We start from the raw sequence: 25,944 nt of genomic DNA, 5'->3' as shown, positions 1-25,944 counted from the left end.
GGAGAAGCCAATTTGAAAATCACTGTCTAATTCAGCTTCTGAAAGACTCTGTCTTCTGCACCCTGGTTTGCTGCTGTTTATTTCATTCTACTCCATTTCTGTGCTTTGGGTGTTTCTTCACCAGTGGAAGGTAGCTAATGGATTCATCTGTTCCAGCAGCACTTTTTCTTCTCAAAAGGCTTAGACCCGATCACTCACTTTCTTCACTGTGAAGCAGAAGAAACTTCACTAAGTTTTAGCGAGTTTCTACCAGAAGTGTCCTGCCCTTTATATTCACATAGCCAAAGAAACCAGGCTTCAGGATCTGTAGTGTTAGTATTTTTATGAAAATAAAAGAGTTGGGGGGTTGGATATAAGTAAGAAAATACTGTTATTACAACGAAGTACTTCCCAGTTACGCAGAATAAATGGTACACGTCACTCGATTACACACTTGACCAGTGACATTTGTGACTACATCTGCTGGGTCTAAGTCTGTTTAGGCATCGATATCATCCTGGCAGCTGTAAGTGGGCCAAGTCTTCTACCAAAGTCATAGAGATCTGGGGTGACGGTCCCAAGTGATAGAGTTGTGCTGTTAGTAACATGGTGGGCGATGCCTTTTCTCCTCAGTCAATGCTATATCTGCACCCAGCATGAAGTTAGGAAGGTGAAACACAACTGAAATCACCTTTATGCGTAAGGCAAATATTTTATACAAACCCAGCAGGGCCCGGATGAGTAACAGGTGTCAATCCACATACAGTAATGCGAAAAAACCCCAAACCAGAGCACAAAGTCTATATATTAGGAGAATCCCTAAGAAATGCTGGGCACCTTCTGCTTTGAAAGGCTTCCAATGGAGCAGCAGATGCCCAGCATTCCTGCTCCTGCAGCAGGGCGATAGCACGTCCCGCTGCTGTTTCGGGACCTACCTCTGACGAGGAGCCGAGTGTGCTGTTCCAGCGTGTCGGTGCTGTTGTGCTGGTTCTGGGCTCTGCACTTGTAGAGCCCACTCTGTTCCTTTGTGACATTAGTAATGACCAGTGTCAAAGAAATGGAATAGTTGTCAGTTTTCTTGATCAGCGAGTTACCGAGAGCCGCCTCTGAGGAGGGGTAGTACCAGGCCAGGTGGCTGTAGATGTACTTGGAGGCCCGGCAGGTCAGCCGGGCATCGTTCCCCACAATGGTTGTGACTTGTGGGTCTGTTTGCAACCCAAATGGCACATCTAGGAGGAAAAGAAAACATGTTTACAATGGAATCCCGACTGAGAAGATCGTTGGCTGCCTGGTGGCAACTTGATGGTCAAATTTCAAAGGACAGCCATAATGGAATGAGCCAATTTTAATGATACCCGCATCTGCATGTGCAAACAGGCACTCACACTTGTGAATTAAGTAAGTAGAAAGTACCTCTCATGACGCAGTGCTGACCTGTGGTAGTCTGGCCCTCAGTATTCTAAGCATTCCATTTTCAAGTAATGAATTGCAAGTTTATAAATAGAAGCAGTTAATGGACTAACAGAGTTTAATCAAGAGAGATTTCTATCCAGGTAGACAAATGTGTTCATGAGCTCTTCTCTTTCTATCTGCAATCAGTGCTTGAAAGTATAATTGCATAAGAATAGAGAGACCTATTCCCATTTCTCAGAAGTAACACAATCTTCCCGATTCTCCCCTATTTCAACTATGCCAATATTTATTTTCATCACATGTGCCTTGGTGGATATTTACTTGATCACTGAATGGATTAACTGATCTAATGATGTATGAGTCCTTGAGGCCTTTCTATTTAGCAGAGAAATACTTTAAGGCATGAGTCCAATCTATCCACAAAAGAGTAGGCTGTTTCTTGCTATATTTTTAGTAACTTTTCACTCCAGAAAAAAAGTCAATTTTCCCGAAGTGGCGAACTGAACCCATTTGAAGACAAGAAAAAATGTTTCTGAGTAGGATGCCAGAGCCTGGCCTACAGACACATTCCTATTACTGCATTAGCCGCCAGAGACCTACGATTAAATTGTGTCTGAAAGATATTCTTTCCCTTTTTTGTTCTGTTAGTTTCAGTGATCTATCCACCCAACAGACTTGAATAAAAGCACACTGATGACCACAGTGACCTGGAGTTATTCTTCTGTCTGCTAGGTCAGGATCTTCAAGCAGCTGAGAGTTATGAGGAACCCTTATAAATTTTACCAGGGGATGGGACACTTTGGGAGGAGTTGCTCTGGATTACCTTCTGAGCATGAATGCTGCTTGCAGTAGATCTGATAGATTATTGCTTCAGTACCAAGCTGCTAGTAAGATGCCTTCTCAAGGTAGGATGAAATGGATGGTACTTTGAGAAGGACGGAAGTTAAAGGGGAGCAAGTACTCATTGCACTTGCAATCTGACAAATTCCACATGGGAGCTGGAATTTGACCAGGGGCTCACACTGCAAACTCTTGCAAAAAGTTCTGCTGAAGCAGTAGTTGAGCATAAATAGCAAGGCTGTTGAAATAACCAATCTGACTTATAATAAACCATATATTATATAAAATACAGAGCCCTGAAGGAACTTTCAGATATGATTAAAAGTCTCTCTTCTTCACAAGTCATCTGGAATAGAACCAATAAACTTTGCTTCATGGTTTTTAAAGACTGGCACCAGAAATGTTTTACAAAAGACCCAAAAAGAGAAGAGACCCCTCAGGCCACAGCTGTGGAAATTGTTATTTTTCTTTTCTTTCCTTTTCATGAAATTTCGGTTTACTTTATGCAGTGTTTTGTTAGGCTCGGTTGCTCTCTTTCTTGCTTAGCGCGAGCTGTATGCTCAGACTGGCTTGTGTAATGTATCTGTTCTTCACATCTGATGTCCTGTGGTTCCAACATGTCAAGATGATGCTTATCAAAAAGGGGGGAAAGTCTGAGGCCAGAAGAACTTCTCCAAACAGGAAGAATTAAGGTCCAGTGAAAACACTGGGATGTGGCGTGAGCAGCACCTCTCCTGAATCTGACCAACCAACATAGGGAAAAAGGAAAAAGCACCCTTTTATTTGCCTTTTTCTGAGTTTCTCTTCTAAGCATTTGCTATTTGTTCCGACAAGAGTGATAGCACTAAGCTAGATGGATCTTTGGTTAGACGCAGTAAGCTCAATGGTCTGGGAGTTCTCTTGAGATCCCCTCCACCCTGACTCGTCCTGTGATCTTAAGTGCTGGCTCTCAGTGAAAGTAAAAAGGGATTCCGGGTAAAGTGATAAGGTAGGGATTTGATCACGTTACCCGGGGTGAAACACAGTGAACCCCTGTAAATCTGCTGGGCAAGCTAAGCCTTGGCCTGAAGTGGTTGGGCTGGCAGCCCCGTTTGCCCTTGCCTCTGCCTCTCGGGAAGCCTTTCCTTTGGGAGAATTTCTTCTTTACAACCTGCAGCCCCGTTTGTTTTGCAGGTGAGTTTCCCTGAAGGCTGTGGGAGAAAGCCCACCCCAGGGGAAAGAAATACCGCGTCTCCTGGGAGAAGGGAATGGCTTGTGTATGGCAGGGACAGCATGGGCTGGAGTGCCCAGAGATCTCTGATGTTTTGGTGCAAATTCCCGGTTAATTTGATGTGTTGATTTCCAAACCCTAAATTGTGAAGGATGCTCGATAGTTTCACCTTGCTGCTGGACTTCACCAGTGCAGGGTTTTTTCTACCAACTTAACATTCTGGGAGCAGAGGCCTGGCTTGTTTTTCTTATCATTTCTTCTACTGACATTTTTTATTTAGCATTTTGAATATTTTTAGCTGGAACCTGTGCTATTCTCTTCCATCTTGTTAGCCCTTCAAGAAGCTCTTTCAGCTCTGATAGAATATTCATTGATTTTCATTACAGTGGAAGGAAAAAGAGAGAGAGAGAAAAGTCTCTCTTGCTCTCCTCTCTCTTTTCTCCTCCTACCTGGATTATCTGGGGAATAACTGCAGCCTTGAGAGCACATTATAAGTCAGTTCATCTCTTAGACTACTTTGCTTACACAATCTTGAACCTGAGCAGTGATTAACTTCCTCTCTCTGAACAGATACAGTGTTTTATAAGACTCCTAATAAGTTGGCTAAAAGAATGCACCATGGGGCCTTTTCTCTTTTATCAGCAGTCCCCAAACATTTGTCTTTTGTATTGTATTACAGTGTAGTAGCCGCGAATTTCACTCTGGACTGTGCGGGATTCCATGGCAAAATAGGGAAGTGAGCCATTGGGGGAAGGTAAAAAGTCAGCATAAATCAAAAGAAAGTCTGGCTCCATTTGTATTTACAAGGAATTAATTGGTTTTAATTTCCTGTGCTTTGCACAATAATCTGTGTAATTCAAAACTTCTGCTCTTTCCCAAATTCCATCTCTGTGCCTGTCAGGGTGAGGGGGTTGCCATCAGGCATATGCATGTAGGGAGGGTGAGAAAAAGAAAGGGTGAGCCCTGCCATCTGAAACAGTGCAGGGCTTTTAATAAATCCTGTAAACATGTCAGGAATAAGCAAATTGAGAGTGGCAAGCAGTTGTAGAACGGCCCGGTTCATACATTGTTCCAGTATCTGATAGCTGATTTTTATCTCATGTTTGAAATACAATATTTTCTTTCTGGTAGAAATCTTTAACTCCATTTTTCTGACTTGTTTTTGCAATGAGATAAGCCCTTGAAAAAGAGCTTTTGTTATTATTTATTATTCTTATCGTAATTCATTTATAGTCCAAAAACATTCAGAGGTTTCATATGGGTGGGATCCCATTTTGTTGTATGTAGTACAATCATACAAAGGCTAGAATTTGATTTACTGTGGACTTACAGTAATATATAGTTGCCCTTTCCAAGGTGCAGACCAGAGACTAGAAGGTAAATAATACTTATTCGTGGCAGAGAACACCGCCAGGAGACCTCAGGTCAGCTTTTCACTGCACTAGGAAGGTTGCAGTCTGCCTCGAGTGTCCCTTGGGGCAAAACCAGGGGTGGGCAATGACACGAGGCAGTTTGGAGCATCTGATGGCTCGCCCACATTGCCTCTGCCCGTGACAAAATACTCATCTGACTTAAATGGGAACACTGGGGTCTAAGCTGTGGTAGGCAAGATAGGCAGGAGACAGATTTTGTTTCAGCGAGAAAGGGTAAAAAGGATTTACACAAAACAGAAATAACTGCAGTAAGAGTTATGCTAGGGCATGATGGATAACACTGGTACCATATTGCTACGAGAGTTTCTGCTGCCATGAACAGCTTTAGGAGAGCTTCAGTGGGACGCCGACAGTCAGGACATCTGCAGAGAGAGCTCAGGCTTCAGGGCTGTCAGTGAATGATAAGATTTCTCATCTCATTGGGCCCCTTATATGGTTTGGTTCCAGCACGATCTCCAAACCCTGTTGACCTTCCACTGAAATTAATTCTGCTGGCAAAGAAATGATTTAAAAATAGATACCAGTGCTATTTCTAGTGTTCGTGGGAGTTTTTGTGGGGGCTCTGCAGTGGAAGAACAAAATGGCTGTTGACATTATTCCATTGGGATAAATACATTTTTCTGAAATGAATGTGGTGCTGGTGAAAGCACCAGACTGCAGTAAGGCATGTCCCCAGAAAGGAGATGCAGCCTGGACAACATCTGATGAAGTTTCCATGTAACGCTCTGCCATGTCCTGACAAAACATTTCAACCCTGACCTAGCAAAACAGGTTTTTGAGGGAAGAAGAGAGTTTAGCCTCTGTAGCATCATCAGATTTCTTAGCAGAAATTAAGCTCAATTCAGCCAAAATGTTTGAAAGCAGCTCAGCATCCACCAGCTTGTTTGTCGCTAGGAGATAATGGGAGATCAAGTCTTTAAAATCAACAAATTGCTGAATTAATTGTGGAGTCCCACAACTAGCAGCTGCTTTGCAGAGAACAGAACGCATTTGCTGGATGTGCCTAAAGGCCCACACATCGCTTGTGTGCTCTCAGACTCTAACTCAGCCTTTATCTCAGCTTTTAGGTTCCATCTGCATAAAATTAATCAGCCTAGCAATTGTAAAGTGGCCTGCTTAGACCCTCATGCCTTTGGACTTGCCCCGTCTGGTCCCGCACAAACTGTCCCCGAATGTCCCTCCAACGCCAAGACTAGAGGCAAGTCCTGGTGAGAGTAACCTGGCCGTTGCAAAGCCTCCTCCAAGTGCACCCAGTAGAAGACGGTGGGTTTTTTCAGTAGCAGCTCTTACGCACCCTGGCCACTTGTTGGAGTAATACATATTACTCAGCAGAGGACCATCATGTGAAGAAACCCAGCAGCAGGTCATCCTGCTGCTATTTTACCACTACAACATGACGTACTTTAGGTTCAGGATGGCCACATTTAGAAAGATTTCATTTCTTTCTAATCCATAAACGCCACTATTTTTAAACACAGCACTTAAAAAAGTCAGTTGTTCAGCATCTGCCTCTTCCCCAGAATGGCACAGACTCACAGTCTTTTTTTTGCAGGCAAGAATATATGTGTCTTGCCAAGCCCTCGTCACCTCCTGGTCTGTTTTGGTGGAAATGTTTCCACCATAACTGCTGTCAGTAATTTCGTCCAGTGATTCATTTCCTTCATAATTAAAATTGCATGATTAAAACATTTGTGTCTCAAAACATTGCTAGATTGATCTTAAAAGAAAAAATCTGAAATATTAGCTCACTGGGGGCGGGGGGGGGAACTGCTACATAACTTTATTATTAAAATAAATAGTTGTGAAAGGTGCATGGATTGATGTAACCCTTTGAATCCGACCTTATGCTTGTTGCCATTTAGTTGCTGCAGCATTGGTTTTAGTCACCAAGTATTACAGAGTACCGCGAATAGCTTGGGAACACACGGCTTTGAGTAACCCATCCAAACATAATAGCTGGCAGGATTCAGAGCAGAAACAAACCCATGTGAAGACTCAACACTTGGAAGTGGTGAAGTCTAAAATGAATAGCTGGTCTTCAGCCTGCCTTGGACATAGAATCGTAGAATGGTTTGGGTTGGAAGGGACCTTAAACATCATCTAGTTCCACCCCTACTACCATAGGTAGGGACGCCTCCCACTAAACCAGGTTGCACAAACATCTTGAGAACTTCTTATGTCTGAGCTCTATCTCACAAAATTGCACCTTGAAGGGCTTTTTCCTAATTAAGTAAGAGTTAGGGCTTTGGAAAATATCTTTTGGAGGCTTAAGCCCTCTTCTGCCTACATAAGGCATTGGGGTAGTACAAGGAAGCTGTAAATGGAGGTGAAATCTTTCCCCCATATGGCACCAGCTTCATTATTGTTGGATAACAGTTGTTGTATTAGCACTTCTGTGTAATAAGAACGGTAACAATGTTTAGTGAGCATTTTTTTGGTTAGCCCCATTTGAAATGTCCTGAATTACCTTAGAGCAATGGAGTGAAACAACACAGGATGAAAGAGCGGCAGCAGAGTGCAGAGCACTGCCACGAGCAAGCTTCGCCCTCAGAACTTGCTTCATGGGGAAGAAGCCAAGTAGTGAGAATCAGACGTTTACCTTCCAGGACCCTTCTGCACTCTTTGTTCTAAAAATTGTTATTTTGATGCAAATTCTACCAGCCAACATCCACTCATCCAGAAAGTAAGCACAGAAATGATTCAGTTTGTTCTGGTTAAGCACTTGAACAAGGCTGTCCCTGGACTCTTCTCTTTTTTCAAACTCGCATCTCGCCTAAAAGCATTATGTAGGTCTTGATCTCACTACTAAAGAATTTCTGTGTTGAAAGGTTAAGCAGATATTTGTTTGGATTTGTGTTCTTTGGAGAAATAGCATGTCCACCTCCTCCCTCCTTAAAGGGCACTGGAAAGGCTAATTGCTCAGGCAGGGATCCAGTGTCACAACAGCTCCCAGTGATATCAGCCCTGGATTAGGTCTGCATATTGGCCTTGCTCACCTTTGCCATGTCTGCTGGCTTAATTGGAGACCAGCCCTTCTCCTGAGTCAGGGAGAGGCTTCAGGCCTTTGGAAGGCTACAGAGAACTTAGCTTCTGCGGGAGGCTTCATGAGGACAGAGCTCAAATGTCATGAGTGTTGCTTTAAGTCACAGGCAGCTCGACTGAGGGCCTGAATCTGCAGCTTGAAAAGGGCAAAAGGGGCATCGGGTCTGATGCTGGATGTGTCAAACTCAGCTGTGCCCTGACACAGGACCCAACCTTGCACGTATGCGGTGAGTAGCCTGGGACTGTGATTGGGAGTGCTCTGAAAACACGACATGCAGGGATCCCCAAAAGTTTTAACGAGCCCTCACCAGCCATATAAAACTTTAAGGTAAAACAGATCATTGGCATCTAGCTTTTGCATAGTGTCTCTTGTGTTGTTTTACCTGAGACGTAGAACTCAATGCTCCTCTCTTCTTCGCCGATCTTGTTTGAAGCCACACAGTAATAGATTCCTGATGCACTGCTGTTTTCCATAGTCAGTGTGCTCACAATCTGCCAGGAAAAGAGAGAAAAAGTAACGGCTTTGAGTGTAATGTAGGCTTAGCAAAGAGGCCTGAGAGTAGTGGATAAGTATACGTTATCCATACGCTTGTGGATACTTTGCTAACTGTAGGTTAGCAAAGAACTGAAGGTTCATTCCTAAACCTTCCCCTTCTTTTCTTCCTGTCTCCCCCGTGAAAAGCAGGGTTCCCCTTTGACACGCTGCCAGGGTCTTTGTGTGACAACATCAGCAAAAAGCTGAAGTGAAGGACCTGGAAGTTTCATCTAAGCCGCTGGAACTGAAGCCCCACATCCACCTATTTTCTTTCCTGCTTTTCAGTTATGGTTTCTGTGGGTAAAAGGACACCCATAAGTGCATGGGAAGCAGGTCGGTCCTATGGATGTGGTATAAAGAATATTGCAGGATTTTGCTTTGCTTTGCTATAACCCCAGAGAAGGGAGGGAGGGATGTGGCCCCTTTGGGCCCCAGCTCACTCTTCTCAATTGTGCTTGGAAGCCCCTCGATTCCATAACCCTTCCTCAGAGCCTTCCCAGGACTTGCACGGTAAGTAAGGAAGCTCTGGAGAAGCTGCCTGTGCTAAGACAGTTGGCAAACGCAGAAAGAAAGGGAGGATCACGAAGGAGAAGGAAGAAACACTTTGTCCTGAGATTCCCCACGTAGAAAAAGGAAGTGGTTCAGTTACTCATGGGGCTGAACTCAAACACATCCTTAAAAACTTGTGTTCCTTAAACATCCTGAGCCCCTGCTTCTGGATAGGGCCTTCTTAATGAAGAGCCAGCCATATGGCACTCCCCTGTCCCTGTCATGGTGCAGCATCACAAGCTCATGGAGAACTATCCACAGGTCATGGCTTTAATTATTTCTTTGGGCTGCTAGCAAGAAAGCAGGGTCTAACCCACCAAGACAGAGATGTTCTTGCAAGATTACTTTGCTTCCCCTGCAGCCATTCACCTGAGGAACTCTGAGCCCTCACATTTGGAACAAATATCACTTTCTTTGCCATCCTCTCTACGGACTTTGAGAATCAAAACTTATAACACCCTCTGGCCTTTTGTCCTTATCTCCAGAGAGCGCTTTGAAGTGCACAAAAGCATCTCTGGACTTTCTTTTTAATATCCTAAACTAAACTCACACAAGACATTCCTTTACTCCTCATAAAGCTGCACCATGAATGTGTCTATAGCTGTGCGGGATGTATTTTCAGAGAGTTATTTCAGATTTTCTGAGCTTTGCCACTTTAAATCCTGTAGGGAAATGAGTTTCAAAGGTTTTGATCTCGTGCACATTTTACATTCTAATGGGGAACATTTTCAGCAGAATAACGGGTAAGTGGAAAAGTGTCTACTTCACATGGGCACCAAACACAGAAATTAGCCAAGAATAGGAACAACCCAAATTTAGGGGTGAAAACAGGAGACCAGCAATCCCAGCTCCCTCTGGTGTCCACCAAAGAGAGAGCTGTGCAGTTCTGATCTAGTTATGATGTGAAAATAGCTCTAACTTGGATATAAAATCCCCCAGAGAAGCAGCCTGCTCCTCCTCCCTTTGCTGTTCCTGTAGCAGTGGGCCTAATGCCACGGGTTATTAACAGGCACATGTTCAGAGCAGTACCCCTGACTTTAAGCAGTAGACACCGCCTTTTGATTTACTGCTGAATCAGGACCAAGATCTTTCTTCTCATGATTACTGGATCTTAGAATTTTATATTTGGGAATAGAAAAAGCCAATATAAATGTACGTGCTGAGGACAGAAGGGGATAAATTTGGACATCTATTTACCAGCCATTAGTCTTGCTAAGTGACAGCTCTAGATGGGAAGTCGAGGATAATACTGTAGAGCCAGTTAAAATTGTAAATCCATTTTGGAATATGTCCAAAGTGTTAGGGGTGACACTGTGACTCTTCTAAAAACTGATGCAATGCCTCAAGCTGCATTTGGTGGGCCGGAGATAAACGCACACGTACTCCCATGAACACACACAGATGCTAACTCTAACTGCGTAACTCGAGAAAAGTCCGATGTGGAGGTGGGGTGAAAAAAAAAAGAGCAAATAGCTATACCGAGACCTCATCTTAGCTAATCTCAAATGTGTCTAGATGTGAAGGTGAAAAAGATGTTAAAGTGATGGTGGGAAACAATCTGGGGACAAATTCTTGGGAAAAATTTACTGAGGAAAAGAAAGAAAGTCATTTTCTTGTTTGTATGCTCAAAATCACTGTTATGCACTTGGATACCAGTTTGCTACACACCTGAGCACAAGAGAGAATGCACTATACTGTCTTGTCTTAGAACTACCACCTCCCAGAGTCCTCCAAAATGTGACTTTTAAACCACCAGCAGTCAGCAGGGAAATATATGTGATTTCAGAGCTGGAAATGAAGGATTTTGAGTGATTTTCTTGCAATAAGATGAATCCCTTGAAATCATTGCGCATCAGCTTTTCACTCTAGCTGTGTGCTCCTGGGTAAATCCCTGAGATTGGGAGTCCAATTATCTTTCCAGCATCTTAAATAAAGTTCGCAGTTGCCAAACTAACCTAATCCTGTTCCAGTCCTCAACATAGTGACGCTTTGGAACACTAACGTGCTATACCAAAGGGCATCCAAATCCTCTTTCCCTCTATAAGACCACATAGTTTTGTCTTTTACCAAAAGGAGCCTGAAAGAAACATTTAGGAAGCCAGCAGTGGTATCTGCTTTTTGAAGTATCTGTAGATCAAGGGTATCCCATAGAAACCAATCAAGGAGAGCTCATTGAAAAGTAACCCCCATTAACCCAGATGTTAAACCCACAAAGCTGATGTTTTGGCAGTTGTTCATCATCTATTACCGTAGGCGACCCAAGTTGAACAAACTTGAAAATTTGAAATTTGTCTGTACTTGGTCACAGTGGCAGGTAGGGGTAAGGATTTTGTTCTTCCGAATGCCATCCCTATACTTTCAATGCCATTTCAAGGAAAGTCTGCAAAAAGAAGTTGAATGAGAAAATGGCTCGAACTCGAGCAACCAAACACAGGACCCTTTTCCCATTATTAACAGTGAAAACTGTTAGCAGACTTCTCTCTCAGTGGAGTGGCACAGTCCCAGCATTTGGGGACCTTTAGTATAGAGTGGAAAAAATTCCAAGGGGATAATCTACTTTGTGTGCTTAGCCCATGCACCTGGCAAAGTGTTTTCCATTCCTGGAATCAGAGCCAGGATAGAAAAGTTTGAGGCATGTTGGCATTTGCCACATCTAGAGTCATGAAATCACAGAAAGACCTTAGCAGGATGGGACCGCTGGTGGTCTCCTGGCTGAGCTCTGACTCAAAGCAGGGCTCACATCAAAGCTGTTTCTCATGCCTTCTACTCAGAAAACTCTGCTGCCAGACAGAGCACCCTACTTTCTGCTAAGCCTAAATAACGATAATTTCCCTTCCACTGGATGTCCTAGTTAAGAGCAGTTCAGACTAAGTGACACGTTAACCCTTGCCCAATGTCCTCCAGCCACACGCGGTAGCACAAACCGTGTGGCTGTTCAGTCCTTAGCTTCTGTGCAGACTGCGCTGGAACCAATGGTAATTAATAACAAATTATTGGCATGTAACGTCTAGACATCTTCCTAGTGGGAGCTGGCCTGAGATCCTGTGAGTTCCCTGCATACCAAACACCAAACATCCTTCAGACCGCTTTTCATTGCCTGTGTTAAATTTGGAAGTAAAGAGCTCCATTTCCTATTACTTAACCTAAAGGCCACCCAATACTGCGAGCCCAAAGAAGGGATTATTAGCTAATAAATAATTACTATAAAAGAATAAGCTAAGTTTAAAACTCAGTAAGAAAAGAAATAAAATGACTGATCTCTGAAGAACAACTATGACAAGTCAATAGACATTGGTGCTGGGAAAACCCGTAATGGAATAGTTCAATAAAGTCCATATGTCTTGCACTGTCATGTTCCCGAACTGATAAAAACAAGCTATTTTACAAGCAGCCAAATAACATTCCACAGCCATATACCATGAGTGTTTTAAGACATCTTGTAGTAAGGACAGAGCAACAAGACCTTTTTTTTTAAGCTGGAGCCAGCATGAATTAATATATCTTGTTATTTTTTGCTTTCTCTTTCCTTTGTCTAATCCCTCCCTCGAACGGCTTTAGTTAACAGTTCTTCTCTCTTTCACTTCGTTAGCTGTATGTGGGCGAGGATGAGGAGTAGAAAAAGTGGGTGGAAAACTTCTCAGCTGTCTAACTCTGGCAGAGCTGGGGGGGAGGTGGTTAGAGAGAGATGAAATTATAGGAACTTCACCAGAGACCCCGCAAAGAAAATATTCAGCTAGCTCCCAATCCATCTACTTGAATGGCACAGAATAACACTTATTTTTATTGCCTGACAATTGTGATCCGTAATCTTAGTTCATTCATTCAAAACATGCTAAAGGATGGACTGAGGACAAGTGCTAAGAGAAGTCTGTGAGTTGACTGAGAACTTCTAGGGTTTGCTCTCATCTCTGGCAGTGGCCCTTTCTCTCCCTGTGAAATGAGAACAATCATTGCCGTCCGCCCGGAGTGTGGCAGAGCTGCTGGTGGTACCGACAGTAGGCAGGGCAGGAAACCGGGGGTAACTGGAGGTTGGAGGTGCCTCTGGAGGAACTGGTACACATTTCTAGTACGGGTGGACTGATCACTCTCTGGCCCTAGGGTGGGTGGGTAGGTGCCGGCTAGTCACGAGCAGTTACCACCGCTACACTTCTTCCTCGCACCCAGTGATTGCAGCTAATGAATTTAAGAGGGCAGGGAAGACAGAGGGCCATTTCTTATCTCCCTGCTGCTAGCCAGGCTCTCTCAGAAGACCTGCCAAGGACGGTGTAGTAGTCCATGTGCTCCTCTGCCTGACTAGTGCCTGAAACATCCGGGCTGGTCTCCCAGAGAGTGGATGTTTTGCTCAAAAACCCCGCCGTGTGACTGTTCCCCTTCCCCTGCCAGAGACTAACGTGACAAGGCTTCTGGGAGCTCACTGAAACGGGCACCCACACAGGGTGACAGATTTAAACGGCTCTATCGAGTTGCTCACATGCTTTTCACCAAACGCATCACCCTACGCTAACGTAGTCTTTTTGTCCCTTCAGGATGCTTAAACCTGGCATTTGGGGGTCAATTTTCTTGAGTGGTTGTGAATTTCACCAGCAAAAGGGTTGTACGAGTTTCATTGCAGAAACACCCACGTGGCCAGGCCACTCTCTCAGATATACATGAAAGGGAGAAAAAAGATGAAAAGAACCCCCCAATGAGAAATGAATCATGGATCTTGCTATTCTTTCCTGCTCTGTCCTGTTCTCCCAAGCTCAGAGCAGTATGTTCCGTTTGCTAACAGGAAAGAAAATAAAATAGCAACCTAGCTCCTTGCAACTTGAAGAGGAAATTCAGGCAATTCATGCAATCATGGGTGTTTCACCTGGTGCGAAAAAGCATTCTTCAGATTAAATCACAAAGTCAAATATTCAATATTGACCCCAAACCACCAGGAAAATTAAACTAGCACAATGCGGTTGCCACAGCCGCTATTTGACCAAAACTTCAGTGAAGTACATCGTAACAAAAACCACATGCTTTTCTTTAGGAATGAGACTCAGCCTTTAGAAGACGGGAAGGGCTGAAATTAACTTCTCTCTCTGTGGAATAATAATGGAATAATCATTATGACCAGGAGGACACGAGACCTGAATTTTACATGCCACTTTTGTCAAATAGATGTCTAACAATCTTGAGGTGATCAAAGATCATGTCAAGTGTCAGTGGTCTGCTGGCAAAATCCTTGCTTGCTGTCGTTCGAGCTAGCTTTTGGGCAGCATTCTGGATCTGGTAATTTCTGGGGGTTTGTTCCCATATTCTTAGCAGTTAACGCGTTTTTTCATATATCGCTGAACCAGCATGTATTGCTACAGTTCTTTGAGGGCGAACTCCAGGGATGCTGAGAAATCTTAGAGACTGGGTAAATTCCACCTTCTGCTCTGAGCGATCATTGGACAGGCTCAAATCACACAGGAAAAATAACCAATCTCAGCTAATCCCAGCTTCATAACACAGGCAATAAAAGCCATGCTCAGACTCCAACATCTTTATTATTTCATCTGGCTAGTCAATGCAGATGAATGACTTGCTAGGCCATGGTGGGAATGGATGGGGCTGTTTCCTGTCTATTCCATTTCTGGTGGGAATAACGACTGATAAAACACAAGGAAAAGTCTGAAGGCTCTGAGTTTTCATCAGTGTCTTTTTTTGAATTATAGTCTATTATCTAAAGACTCCACTTAACACAGATAGCCTTGGACTTCAGAAAGGGGGAAGGAGAGGAATTGTCTGCTAATGTAAGCAGGGAGACAAAGTGCTGAAACCTGAGATTCATAAAATCTAGTTTTATTAATTTGAGTAAATCTTGATCAGGACATAAAAATCATTAGGAAACACCTCCGAATGTGTTCTCAACCAGTGGATCGGCAGGAGATGAAAATAATGAATATATTATAAATTGTAAAATTATGTAACTTGTAAAGAAGTATTTCTGTGAAACTAATAATGAAATATGTAAAAGCTTAAGTTAAAGTGTTGTAGGCTGAGCATCTGAACATGTCTAAAAAATGAACGCTTCAGGATGCCTGGAGTCTACAGCAAGAGCAGAGATGGCTGTGGGGGCAGAGCGAGAGCAGCCTCGGGGCTCTTTGTGGTACTCAGGGTGAGAGCAGCAGCAGAGCTCTTGGGGAACAAGAGGAGTCCTTTGGAGGACTGTGTGGGGTCCTTCTGCTGACGTTCCCTCATGGTCCTCATTTCCACTAAGCAGCTGCACCTCCCTTCTCCTAGCATTCTAGTTTCCATCATGTTTTACAGGCAGGAGACTCAGGCACATGGTGATGTCCGGACTGAGCTGCGGGTGGGTGCTACGGTGTCCTCTGTGGGAGTGGAGCGCTGTTTCTCCTCTGCTGTACCTGGAGATTGCTGCACCTTTTCTTTCTAGGGAAATTAGGTGACAGGGGAAAAGTAGGAAGTCCCTAATCACGCACCAGCGTAGACTGAGGATATGTTTGGAGTGCCCCACTGGATCCAGGAGCTGAAACACCTCATTCAGAGACTGCAGCTAAATCCCATCTTAAGTCCACTCGCAGACTAAAGTTTCACCCAGTTGCATATTTGCCACAGCAAAGTTGGTAAAAGAAGTAATGAGAGTGGTTTACATATGCATAAGCCAAAGAAAAACGTTTCTGATTTTGTGTTGTTGAGGTGTCTCACTATCTCAGCATGCGGGACACTTCAGCAACCAACAGATACTTTTCGAGTCACAGCAGTTGTGAAACTCTTCACTTTTAGATGGGGACTAACATAACTTTAAGACTGATCATCAGACAATCTGTGCTCTTGGACACCAGATCATATATTTAGGTAGACTGTGTATATGGAGAGAAACAGTAGCCGTGAGAGCTGCAAAACTCTTGTCAGTCCACGCAGCAACCAGAAGCTCTTAGAAAAGGAAAAAACTTTGTAGGTGCATGTCACCGACCTCCATCTTTTACAAGTAATTAGCACTTTGTAGGTAGCTGCTTTTACCTAAGATCTAAAATTCATAGAGAATATATTAAAAACAAGGGCACTATGCCACCTAAATAAATCTGATTTATAAATATCCTCTGGCAAGGGGAAGCTCAGGAATGGAATGCGAACACTGATTTTCTCCTTCCCAGCCCAACCGCCATGTTTTCAGAGCTCTGGTTTAGATTACGTTTAGGGCTGGAAAGTCTCCATGAGAAAGAGCAGATGGCTAAGGCACTGATCCTGCCAGATGCTGATTTAGTCTGGACCCCATCCAGAAGAGCACTTTAGCTTTGTGCTTAACTTTAAGCATGGGAGTAGCCCAAGAATTATCATATGCTTAAAGGTATACCAGGATACAAACTGCAGCATTCAGTACCTTGTAGGATTAGGCACTAAACTATCTGGAACATCCACCTGGAAACCTGTAGCTGCAAACCCACTCCTAAAGCCACAAACCTCTGTAAGTCCAACAGGGATAAAACAACTGTCTGAGCCAGACCACAGCATCTTCTCCAAGGCATGGCCAGAAGGCTGTGAGTCTACAGCAGAACAGCTGCAGCAGTTCCTCAAGGATTAGCGCGGATGTGTGTAAAGAGCATCACTCAGCATCACCACAGGTACCTGGGAGGCATTTAACAGAGCTGGGATGTTTGCAGGTCACGCAGGAAGTGTGCTCCTGGTGCTGTTTGGAGGGGAAACAGGCAGGGAATTGTGGAAGGAAGGAGGTCTTCCCACCTTCAATGGCTCGGTAACATGGTTGGCAACCCAGATGGGTAAAGAAATATTGAGAACTCCAGCTGAAACATGCAGGTACTGCAGGCACTTGTACACTGAAAATCAGGACAGCGCTCTCTGGCCACCATGGGCCTCTTAAATTACACAGCTGTTTAACTCCTCCTGCTGGGAGAGTAGGCAAGGTTGGGCAGGAAGAGTGGTCTCTAAGTGCTAAGCATTTTAATGAACTTAGAGTTCTTATCAGTTGTAGGCGCTTCACAGGACCCCTCTTGCACCGAACCAGTCTTACACTTTCTCAAGACTGAGGGAGACAGAGAGGTTTTTGACCCAAAAGTCTTTGGAGAATTTTAAACAGGGTATGTGACATCATTGCCAGAATCCCGGTATTTATAAACAGCAGAGATCAGAAAATGATCCCAGGGCTGTGGAATTTAAAGCATGCTAACAACCCGCGGCAGCTTGGGAACTGCAAGGAGAGATCTCCGTGTGAGCACAGCGTCCCCTCCATAGAGCCCACTGCTCTTCCATGACATCATTGCTCAGAGTTTCATCAGACACATACCTTTCTTTTATCCTCGTGCTTCGTGGTTTCAATGCTCCTGATCTTGTTGCCTATGAACATATTCTCCCGAACCACAATTTTTTGCCCATGGGGGTTGCATCTGGAGGTAGAAAAGCAAAGGTGGTGTTCAAGAACCCAACTCACTGCAGATAACCCAGGGAGGCATTATTACAGAGAGAGAATGGCATTCTTACACAATAGTCTCAGGTCTCAACAACTCCTAAAAGCTATTGCTGCTGGAGATTGTTACCTCTTCGTGGAACTACTGTATTCCTTCATCACAACATTGCAAAATTATTTATGAAGCACCTTGACAGAGGTAGGCAAAGATCAGTATATGACCAGCAAGGAAACTCCCCAAACTTTCTGAAGATTGAAAATAGAAAATACTGGACAACTAATTAAATCATGTGAGTTTAGTCTGGCTAATATGAGTTATACTGAGTTGTGGCTTTTACAAGTGCTCTTTTAGCACTTATGGTGCGTTTCAAAATGCCAGTCATTCAAAACCATGGGGAGGTGAATGTTGCTGAGCATGTCCATCTGCTCAGCTTTCCAGCATGAAGTGCAGGCTGAGGGAGCAGAATGGATGAATACTGGGCTAACTATAGCAGAAGGCTCCTTTAATATTGCATGTTCCTCAGAAGATAGCCATATCTCAGTCAGTTAGCAATCCTCATTTTTGAATTATGGGCAAAGAGCAGTGTATGTCGCACGTCATGCGGAAAGGTATATCTGCACCGTCCACGGCAAAAGGCTTTTCTGTCTTCTTTAACTACAACCCTTGGAATAAATGAGCAGAGACACAGGCCTTCTCGTGCTTAGGAGCGCAAAGGCTTCAGCAAGGCTGGAGCTCCAGGCGTCCTGGCGGAGGGGGCTGCCCGCTGTGCGACTTGAGGAAGCCTTTCATTTTAAAGTTGCCGGTTCAGTTCCAGTCTAGCACGGCTGGGTGTGACAAACTGACTCTGTGACGGCAGGTTAGTGAAGTCAGTTCAGTTCCACAACTAGCTGCAATCGCACCTTGCACAAGTCGTCACAAAGCGTGACAGGAACTTGTCCTTATTGTCTCCTCTGCCTCAGCAGAGGCACCGCAATTCTCAGCCCACCATAGCACATTAGGATCATAGGAGTTAAAATGAATATGGACTTCTATAGGTGATGACCAAGGGCTGATGCTGCAGAAAACGAATCCATAAATCAGCTGTGCCTTTGCCAAATCCACACAAGACGCATGGGTAACACCCTGGGTCAAGGGAGGGTTTATGGCTCTCAAAAGAGCCTAATTAGAAGATGTCTTGAGTGACTTCCTGCAGGGCACAATTCTGTCTTGAGGATGAAGGGAAAAAACTCAAAGGAAGCAAATCACATCACAGCTATAAGGAACAATGATAGTGTTTTGGGATTCAAAGTGCATTAGTGAGGAGTGGGGAGAGAAAGAGAGAGAGAGGAAGTGAGACAACAGACGGAAATGGGGTCTGTGTCATTTCCCACAGGAATCCTCCTACAGCTTCTGCTGGAAAAAGATAAGGCTGCCCCGGAGGCCAGAAGAGGTAGACACCACGCTGCAATTGTATTTAAATTGATAAGATCAGAGAGTCAGAGAGCTGGAACAAGGGTTACATCAGGTCTTTTGCTACCAGGTCACTGGTTTGAATCTGGCTTAATGTGGCATTCATGACCGATTCTCTCTCCCTAGACAGAAAGGTCTGGAAAAGATTTCAGGTCATCTGTGTGGCTTTCCTACGGAATGCATAACCTGTTTCCATATGGTGTTTCCATTCTGCTCTTGTTGAACACCTCCAAAGCCGCAGCTTGTGTGCCTTCTGCTGACCTGCGATGCCAACAGCCCTACCTAAGCCTAGAAATCTCTGCCGTTTTATTCCTGCAGGAGCAGTGTAACTGCCTAAATGAGGTAATGAGCTACTGCCCTTGTGGAGAGTCACAAGGTCACTTTTTAGACCCAACCTATGACTAGACGCCCAACATCACTGTAAGTGCTGCAGCAGAGAACCTGGGAAAGGAGCTTCTCTTAGTGATTTGCCCCGTCTCATGGCTGGTCATTCACAGCATTTGGAAAAGCATTGAGATGGTGAGAAAATAAGGAACCACCCAGCAATTTTCCCTCTTGCTTCCTAGACCTGCATTCATTTTTTTAGGGATGGAAAACCTGACTTCAACCCACTCATTGAAGGAAGAGTTGAAGTGCAGTCAGAAAATGTTATATGTGGCTCCTGTATGTCCCCTGGGGCAACCAGGGGGAGCATTCAGACCTCAGCCAAGACCTCTATAGATCACCCTGCTCATATAACAGCAGGAGCAAAGAAAACGTCCACTTGTATAAGGCAAATCTCAAAAGGCATCTTGTGTTTTAACTTGCCTCATTCCTCTCTGACAGTTTTGACCCAGTGACTTCTGTGTCTTCACACCCCAGGCTGCCTCCAGACTTCAGCTAAGAAAGGCCCTCAGTAAGGCGTGAAGGCTGGGCTACCTTTTCCAGCTTCTGCAACGCAGATGCTGCCACAGGAGCTCATGCTCAGCGTGCACTAGTGAAGACAGCCCTTCGGAAGTGGCACAAATTCCATATGGCAACTAAACGAAGCCAAGCCTTTAGCAGGTTTGTCTGACAGTAGCTCATACAGGGGCAGAAAGCGTGTTACCTCTACACCTATCCGTTTTCCCTTTGTCAGCCACGTAGGCTGCATCCAAGAGGTGTAAGAAAAGATCTTGGTAAGTCAGGGGGGCATTGCTGGTCAAGTTAATGAAAATTCAAGCCTGATCTTTAGTCACTTTAAACTTATTTGACACAATTCTGATAATACAGAAGGTGCTTGTAACTCCAAAAAGATCAAACACAACTAGATTTCTGCTGGGTTCATAACCCTTGAGACCTTTAGGTGGGGAATCACTGCTTGTGATTTTTAACTCAGATGAATAAGACGTATTGGAAAGAAAAACTAAATTTAAACTATCCGACCATTTTGCAACATGTTCCTGCGTAGGCACGTGCACTTACACTGCGTCTGTGAGGCTGCAGGGCTGCCACTTCCACTCGATCTTCGGGTCAGGATTCCCGCTTACGGTGCACTGGATTTTGTGTTTGCTTCTTAACTCCACCCGCTCAATCTTATCAAAATCAGTTTCCTTTTCATAGATTTTGGGTCTCTCTAAAGGGAAAAAGAAAAAAAGCCAACAAACAACAAATGAGCAAATTTATATCCACAGTCTTGGTCCTGTTTCCGTCAAAGGTTTTGAACCTTTTTGCTGTGATCCGTAAGGGATGATGTAGTGAGGCTGCGGCAGTTGTAGGGAAATGAGCAGCAGCGCTGAAAGTACAGATCTGTAGAAAGATGGGTATTAGTTGTGGTGTTTCAGAAAATACATCGAAGTGCTCACATCCATCCTAATTGCTTTCAAATGTTGTTGTGGACCTGCTATACTTCTGGAAAATTTGTGCCATGAAGCACCTATTGGTCAGGGACTGCAGGATCAGGCTGTTAGTCTGCGTGCTGTGGGCAATATCGCGTTTGACTTCTGATGTCATCTCCTGAGAGGAACCTTATCAAACAGCTGCTGCTCTGCAATATTGTTACCATTGCGCAGGTTCTCCTCAGGGTTTTGGAAAAAAAAAAGTCTTTTTGATCTCAAAACTTCGCTTTCCTTTTCTGTTTACGTGTAACATGCACTGGATGAAGGGGTGAAGAAAGCAAGGAAGAAGTGGTGGGGAGAAAACACTTGCAGAGTAATGCCAAGAAATTCTCACCAACAGCAAAACCATTAAAAATGTCACTGCATTATTCACATCTGGAGGGGTTGCAAGATCACACCCTTGGACTGGAAATCTCTCAAGAACAAACTTTCGTGTGACACTTTCAGGGCTGCTTGTTGCCAGCAGGAAAGAAATGCTTTGTCCCATCTACTTCCAGCTCCCACGGGAACACGCAAAAATGAGAAATAATGCTAAAAAATCCCCAAAGTGAACTGAACTTTTCCTAACCTCGGAGAGGGTGGGTTTGAGTTTGGGGTGAAAGCACAGGCTCTTCCCTTGTGCAGACAGCTCTGCCCATCCCTGGCCATATCTCTGTCTGCTTCTCATAACAGGAAATCAACCAGATTTATTGGTCGGGGTCCCTCCGTGGAACACCTCTGTGCAGCCAAGTGCGGCTGCTTTACACGGAGGGCTTTTGACAAGTTGGGAAGTGAATGTAGATTAGATTTCTATTTTTTGGGTTAACTTATTTTTTCTGCTGTCAAGGAGGCCCCAGATATGTAAATATGAGCTACTGCCCACCTCATCAATCTTGAGCCCTTTCCCTCGTTTTTTTAATAGCTTTTTTTCCCTTCCAGCCTTCTACTCTTATGAGTGGATGGACCAGGCTGATCCCATGTCTTGGTGGGATCCTCACTTTTCATTTCTCATGGCTGCCAGGTCAGACTCTGAAAGATCTTCTAACCTCATCATTGCCTGAAAATACATCAGCATTTCCTTCTCCACCACGTGAAAGGAGCATTGACTGTCGTTGGTTCAGCCATATCCTAACTCCCATGCGACCGTAAAACATCAGCTGCTTTTAAGAACCTTCATTAGGTCCTGATGAACATCTCACGTGAAAAACCCAAATGTCAGGCCTCGTTTGGTTTTGCTCTTGTGCTCCCTTTCGCTTTTTTGATTCCCTTTGGTTGAGTCTTGTCACCCTGTCTGGCTGCGGATGATGTTCTCCCAGGCTCCAAAAATCCACCCCTCACTCCTTTGTCCCATCGGGCAGGGAGAGGGATTGTCTCTTCGTGAAGGAGAAGGTGAAGAAGGGAGCAGACGGGAGAGTATTTCAGACTGTGGTTAGGGTCTCTGGAACTCACATCCTCATCTCTAACACGGACACAGGGTTTCCCGCACCACATCGCTCTGGGTTTTGGCTGATCAAGTGCTTTGGGATTTGTGAGCAATTCACTGGACAAATTATTGGGACGAATGTTGAATTTCCATGTAACTGGCATCTCATTTCCCATCAGTAAATTATTTCTGATCATAAAAATAATTTTGTAAAACTCCCTGGAGAGAGAAGAACATTTTTCATTATCTCGGACATTTTTCTTTTCAGTCTCAAATCCTGTGTTCGGCGTGTCTGGACCGACCTCAAAAGTGTGATTTTCACTTGGAGAAAGAGACTTTAAGTTCAGTGTGAAAGGTTACTCAAGTGTTATGTGAAAGGTTATTCGAGTGCTGTGTTTTCTTGGCTGTAAGAAAAAGGTTTACACACTTGGGGAGGGAGACAGTGTGTTTGTATGGTTTTGCATGTGTGAAAAAGTACGGGGGGGAAAAGGTTTGGTTACAATCTTTTAATATTAGAAGATTTTTCTGTACTCTTGGTGAAATGATGAGCACGTTGACTGTCATTTAAATTATTCTTCTAAATAGAAATAATAATTTTAGCTTGATCTAATTCAAATGAGAACATACATGAGTGACGAACGAATTCTTAATTCCGCAATTACTTTACTGTGTGGCACTATTAAATATTACTTGAAACCTAAAATGAGTCAAAATGATTCATCAATTGAAATAACTACTATTTATGAGGCTTAAGCAATTATTTTCTTAAAACTTGAGGGGCTGGCTAAAAATGCCTCCCCATCATTTCTTTCTCAGCGCCTTATAACACTGTTAGTGTGGGATCGTAGCTAATTATGGGCATGACACAGAAATTGAAGCAATTTTAACGAGCGCCTCTCTCTTTTCCCTGCAAAGGTTGTAATGGCGGTAGGTGTCATTCTGCGAATGACTCTTACTGCGGTGCTACCGCGGAGGGGACGAGGCCCTTCCACAATTTTGAGTGTGCCGCCTTTGTGCCCGGTAGGGTGCTGGCGCTGGCCCCAGTGCGCTGCAGGTTTGGGATGGGGAATGTGGGGTACTCGTATGCGGTGTATTTTGGGGGCTGAAAACTTTCCAAACCTCTGCACGGTGTCATGGCCTTTTTACCTCTTCCCACGCCCCCTGAAGGCAACCGAAGCTTTTCCATTTGCTTTGCTCGCTGCTGGGCCAAATCCTATTTACAGAAGTTGCCTCCATCGGTGATGGGAACAAGTTAACTGGCTTCGGTGGTGGGAACTGGCCTTTTGGATTTGCTCAGGCTACGGAGAGTTGGCTCAGTGGGCTGGCACCTGCAGCACTCCCACCTGTGAAAAGGCTCTCCACGTTAGCGTGATGAGGAGTTTTTAGCCCAAAGCCAGTGATTACCTAAGGTACACCTAGCAGTGTATTTCTCAGATAACTCTCTCCCTCCTGCAAACAGTGCTTTGCTTTCTCTTTCTTGTTTGCTTACTAAGCAGCATGATGGATTATGCACAAACTCTTGTTTATCTTCACTCATGTCTGGGTGTGGGGTAAGGCTTGGGGTACGAATCCATTTGTAAGCACTGCCAAAATCCAAGTACATTTCTGCTTGCACCTTAAATTAGCATCTAAAGTGTGGTTTTCATCAAGGCAAATACATGTGCATGTGTACTGCTGATTTTTAAGCATGCCAAAAAAAAAGGCTGTTGGGAGTGGAGAGCTTTAGCAGGGCTTGGACTAATGGCAGTCCAGAGGTTGAGTAAAGAGGCAAGCTGCCTCTGCGCAGACCCTGCAGTGCTCCTCGCCTCCTCCAGCAAGAGCAGAGCAGAGTCCTCCTTTCTCCTTGAAGCTCTGCCACCGTGCCGAGAGCCTGACCTACAGCACCCGCCGCCATCCTGCCCTTGGCTCACTGAACACCTCCCTGTAGCGCCTTGCCCCAGCAGCAGTCCTGCCTGCTGCCACGGTGCTGCACTGCAGGAGGTCTGTAAATACACTTCATTCCTGACCTGAAGCATCCTTCCCTATCCCACTTCTTGCCTCCCACTCCCCCCACGCCGAGATCTGCCCACTGACTTTCAGCCTCCTCCTCCCGCCCCTGGGCCATTGCCCTCCCCAGGCTGAGTTTCCTCAAGCAGAAGCCAAACAAAACTTAAAAGCTTTCTCATCTCTGGCTGCTTTTGGAACGCGCAATGTTCAGATGGCTTTAAATGTGTCGAAATAAATGGGTTTTCGTCCTCTCTGGCTTAAAGTGTGATTGTATCCCCAACTCGCTTTGCAGAGGTGCAATTGCTGGTGTGAGAGCTGACCTGAATAACTAAAGACTTTGCTGCTGCTGCTGCACTGTGAAATGCAATCAAAAGGCAGTTCTGCTTACTGTAAATTTCAAATTGATCAGCGTTATGTAAATCTCATCTTACTTCCTACTGTTATCTTTAGTTTGTGGCATTAGGCGCAAATAATATGTACAAGGATGAGGACACTAACCCTCTGGCACTACCCCCTTTGCAAGAGGCTGCTCTGTCTCTAAATTCGTTGCAGATGTTAGTACGGGGTTGCAGACTTGTCACCCAAAGGAGCATCCAAATATAGAGGACAGCACATAGCAAGTTTCCCTGCCTCTTCTAGAGAAACTTTGCTTTACTTTCAGTGACCTCTGACTGAACTGCTGTTTACTTACCTTCCCCACTACCATCTAAACTGGGTTTCAAAAAATCTTTTCACGTTAAGCACATCATTAAAATAACATAGAGTGGTCCAGTGAAGCATTTAGTCTCAACCTTACGTACTTTGCTGGATATGGGGCTTCATTAAAACAATTGAGAGAGAGGCAATTTGTTTTCTATTTATCCTTTCTGCTTCCCAAAAGCAAAAATAATTTGCACTTTATTATCTTTCATCTGATGTTTGTGGGGTACTTAATGGAACTGTAAGCTCTGCAAGTTGAGCTAGGTGAGTATTCTGTATGGTAGATAGGGAACTCGTTAATACAAGTTTGGACTGGTCAAACAGTATGGGAAAACGAGCATGAAATTTCCCCCAAAGTAAAAGCACTTTGTCTGTGTTTGGCTTACAATCTCTCTGCTTTGCTTTTTTTTCTTTTCTTTTTTTCCCCCTTCTCTTTTTTGTTAAGTGGAAAGAAAGAAAAAATTAGTTAAATGACCTGAAAACAAGACTTTTGTTTCAGGCTGAACGGAACATTGTGTCAGACCCCAGCTGATTTTCTCTGGGTGGTTTTCTTTGTTTCGTTCTGTTTGCTTTTTGGTTTTATTTTGCCCAGCACTACATACAAGGCTGCTGTGAGGTGGGTGCACGGCATTGTCCCCGTGGTACCTCTGAGGAAGCAGATGCCAAGATGAAGTGAGTGGCCAAAATCTCTCCATGAGTCAGTACCGCTGCCAGGAATAGAATTAGGGTCACCGATTATCGGTCCCCTGCCTAATCTCTAGCGCACACCCCCTGCTGCTCCACTGTAACCCGCTGTTCTGGGCTGGGGATGCCAGCGGGGTGGAAGCAAACGGAAGAGAAACCGTGCAGTGGGATACTGTATGAACAGATATTAGGAAAAATCACAGGGCACTTGACCTACCCTACAGGGAATTTTGTTGTTAAAATGGCAGCGCAGCTTGGTTTTGGTTTTTTCTGACCTTGTACTGTCACTTTTGCATGTATCTATCTTCACCTTGTAGGAAGAAAGCTGTCTCTTCCAGTCCTGTCCCACCTTTCCCAGATCTGTCATTCAAGCCCGATGCAGCCAAGCTTTGGGGAAAAAAAAGGGTTTTCTTTTGTCTGTCTCTCCCCATCTTATTTTTCATGGCCAAACAGTTCAAAAGCAAATAT

General features: G+C 44.4%; 1 protein-coding gene across 2 annotated transcripts in view; it reads right to left on the bottom strand.

Moving 5' to 3' along the window:
- The window catches only part of LOC134520334 (vascular endothelial growth factor receptor kdr-like), a 140,332-nt gene that overhangs the window by 41,820 nt on the left and 72,568 nt on the right, over nucleotides 1-25,944 (bottom strand). For both annotated transcript variants that reach the window (XM_063345521.1, XM_063345522.1), the window contains exons 10-13: nucleotides 20,293-20,443; nucleotides 17,280-17,379; nucleotides 8,301-8,409; nucleotides 915-1,208 (exon numbers count right to left, since the gene is read on the bottom strand). In XM_063345521.1, the coding sequence (XP_063201591.1) occupies nucleotides 915-1,208; nucleotides 8,301-8,409; nucleotides 17,280-17,379; nucleotides 20,293-20,443 (654 nt within the window). The remainder of the gene's footprint in view (nucleotides 1-914; nucleotides 1,209-8,300; nucleotides 8,410-17,279; nucleotides 17,380-20,292; nucleotides 20,444-25,944) is intronic.

Source organism: Chroicocephalus ridibundus, chromosome 9 (genome assembly GCF_963924245.1).
Source record: "Chroicocephalus ridibundus chromosome 9, bChrRid1.1, whole genome shotgun sequence".
In the NCBI taxonomy this organism is placed as follows: domain Eukaryota; kingdom Metazoa; phylum Chordata; class Aves; order Charadriiformes; family Laridae; genus Chroicocephalus; species Chroicocephalus ridibundus.
This window is presented reverse-complemented; position numbering and strand designations above follow the sequence as displayed.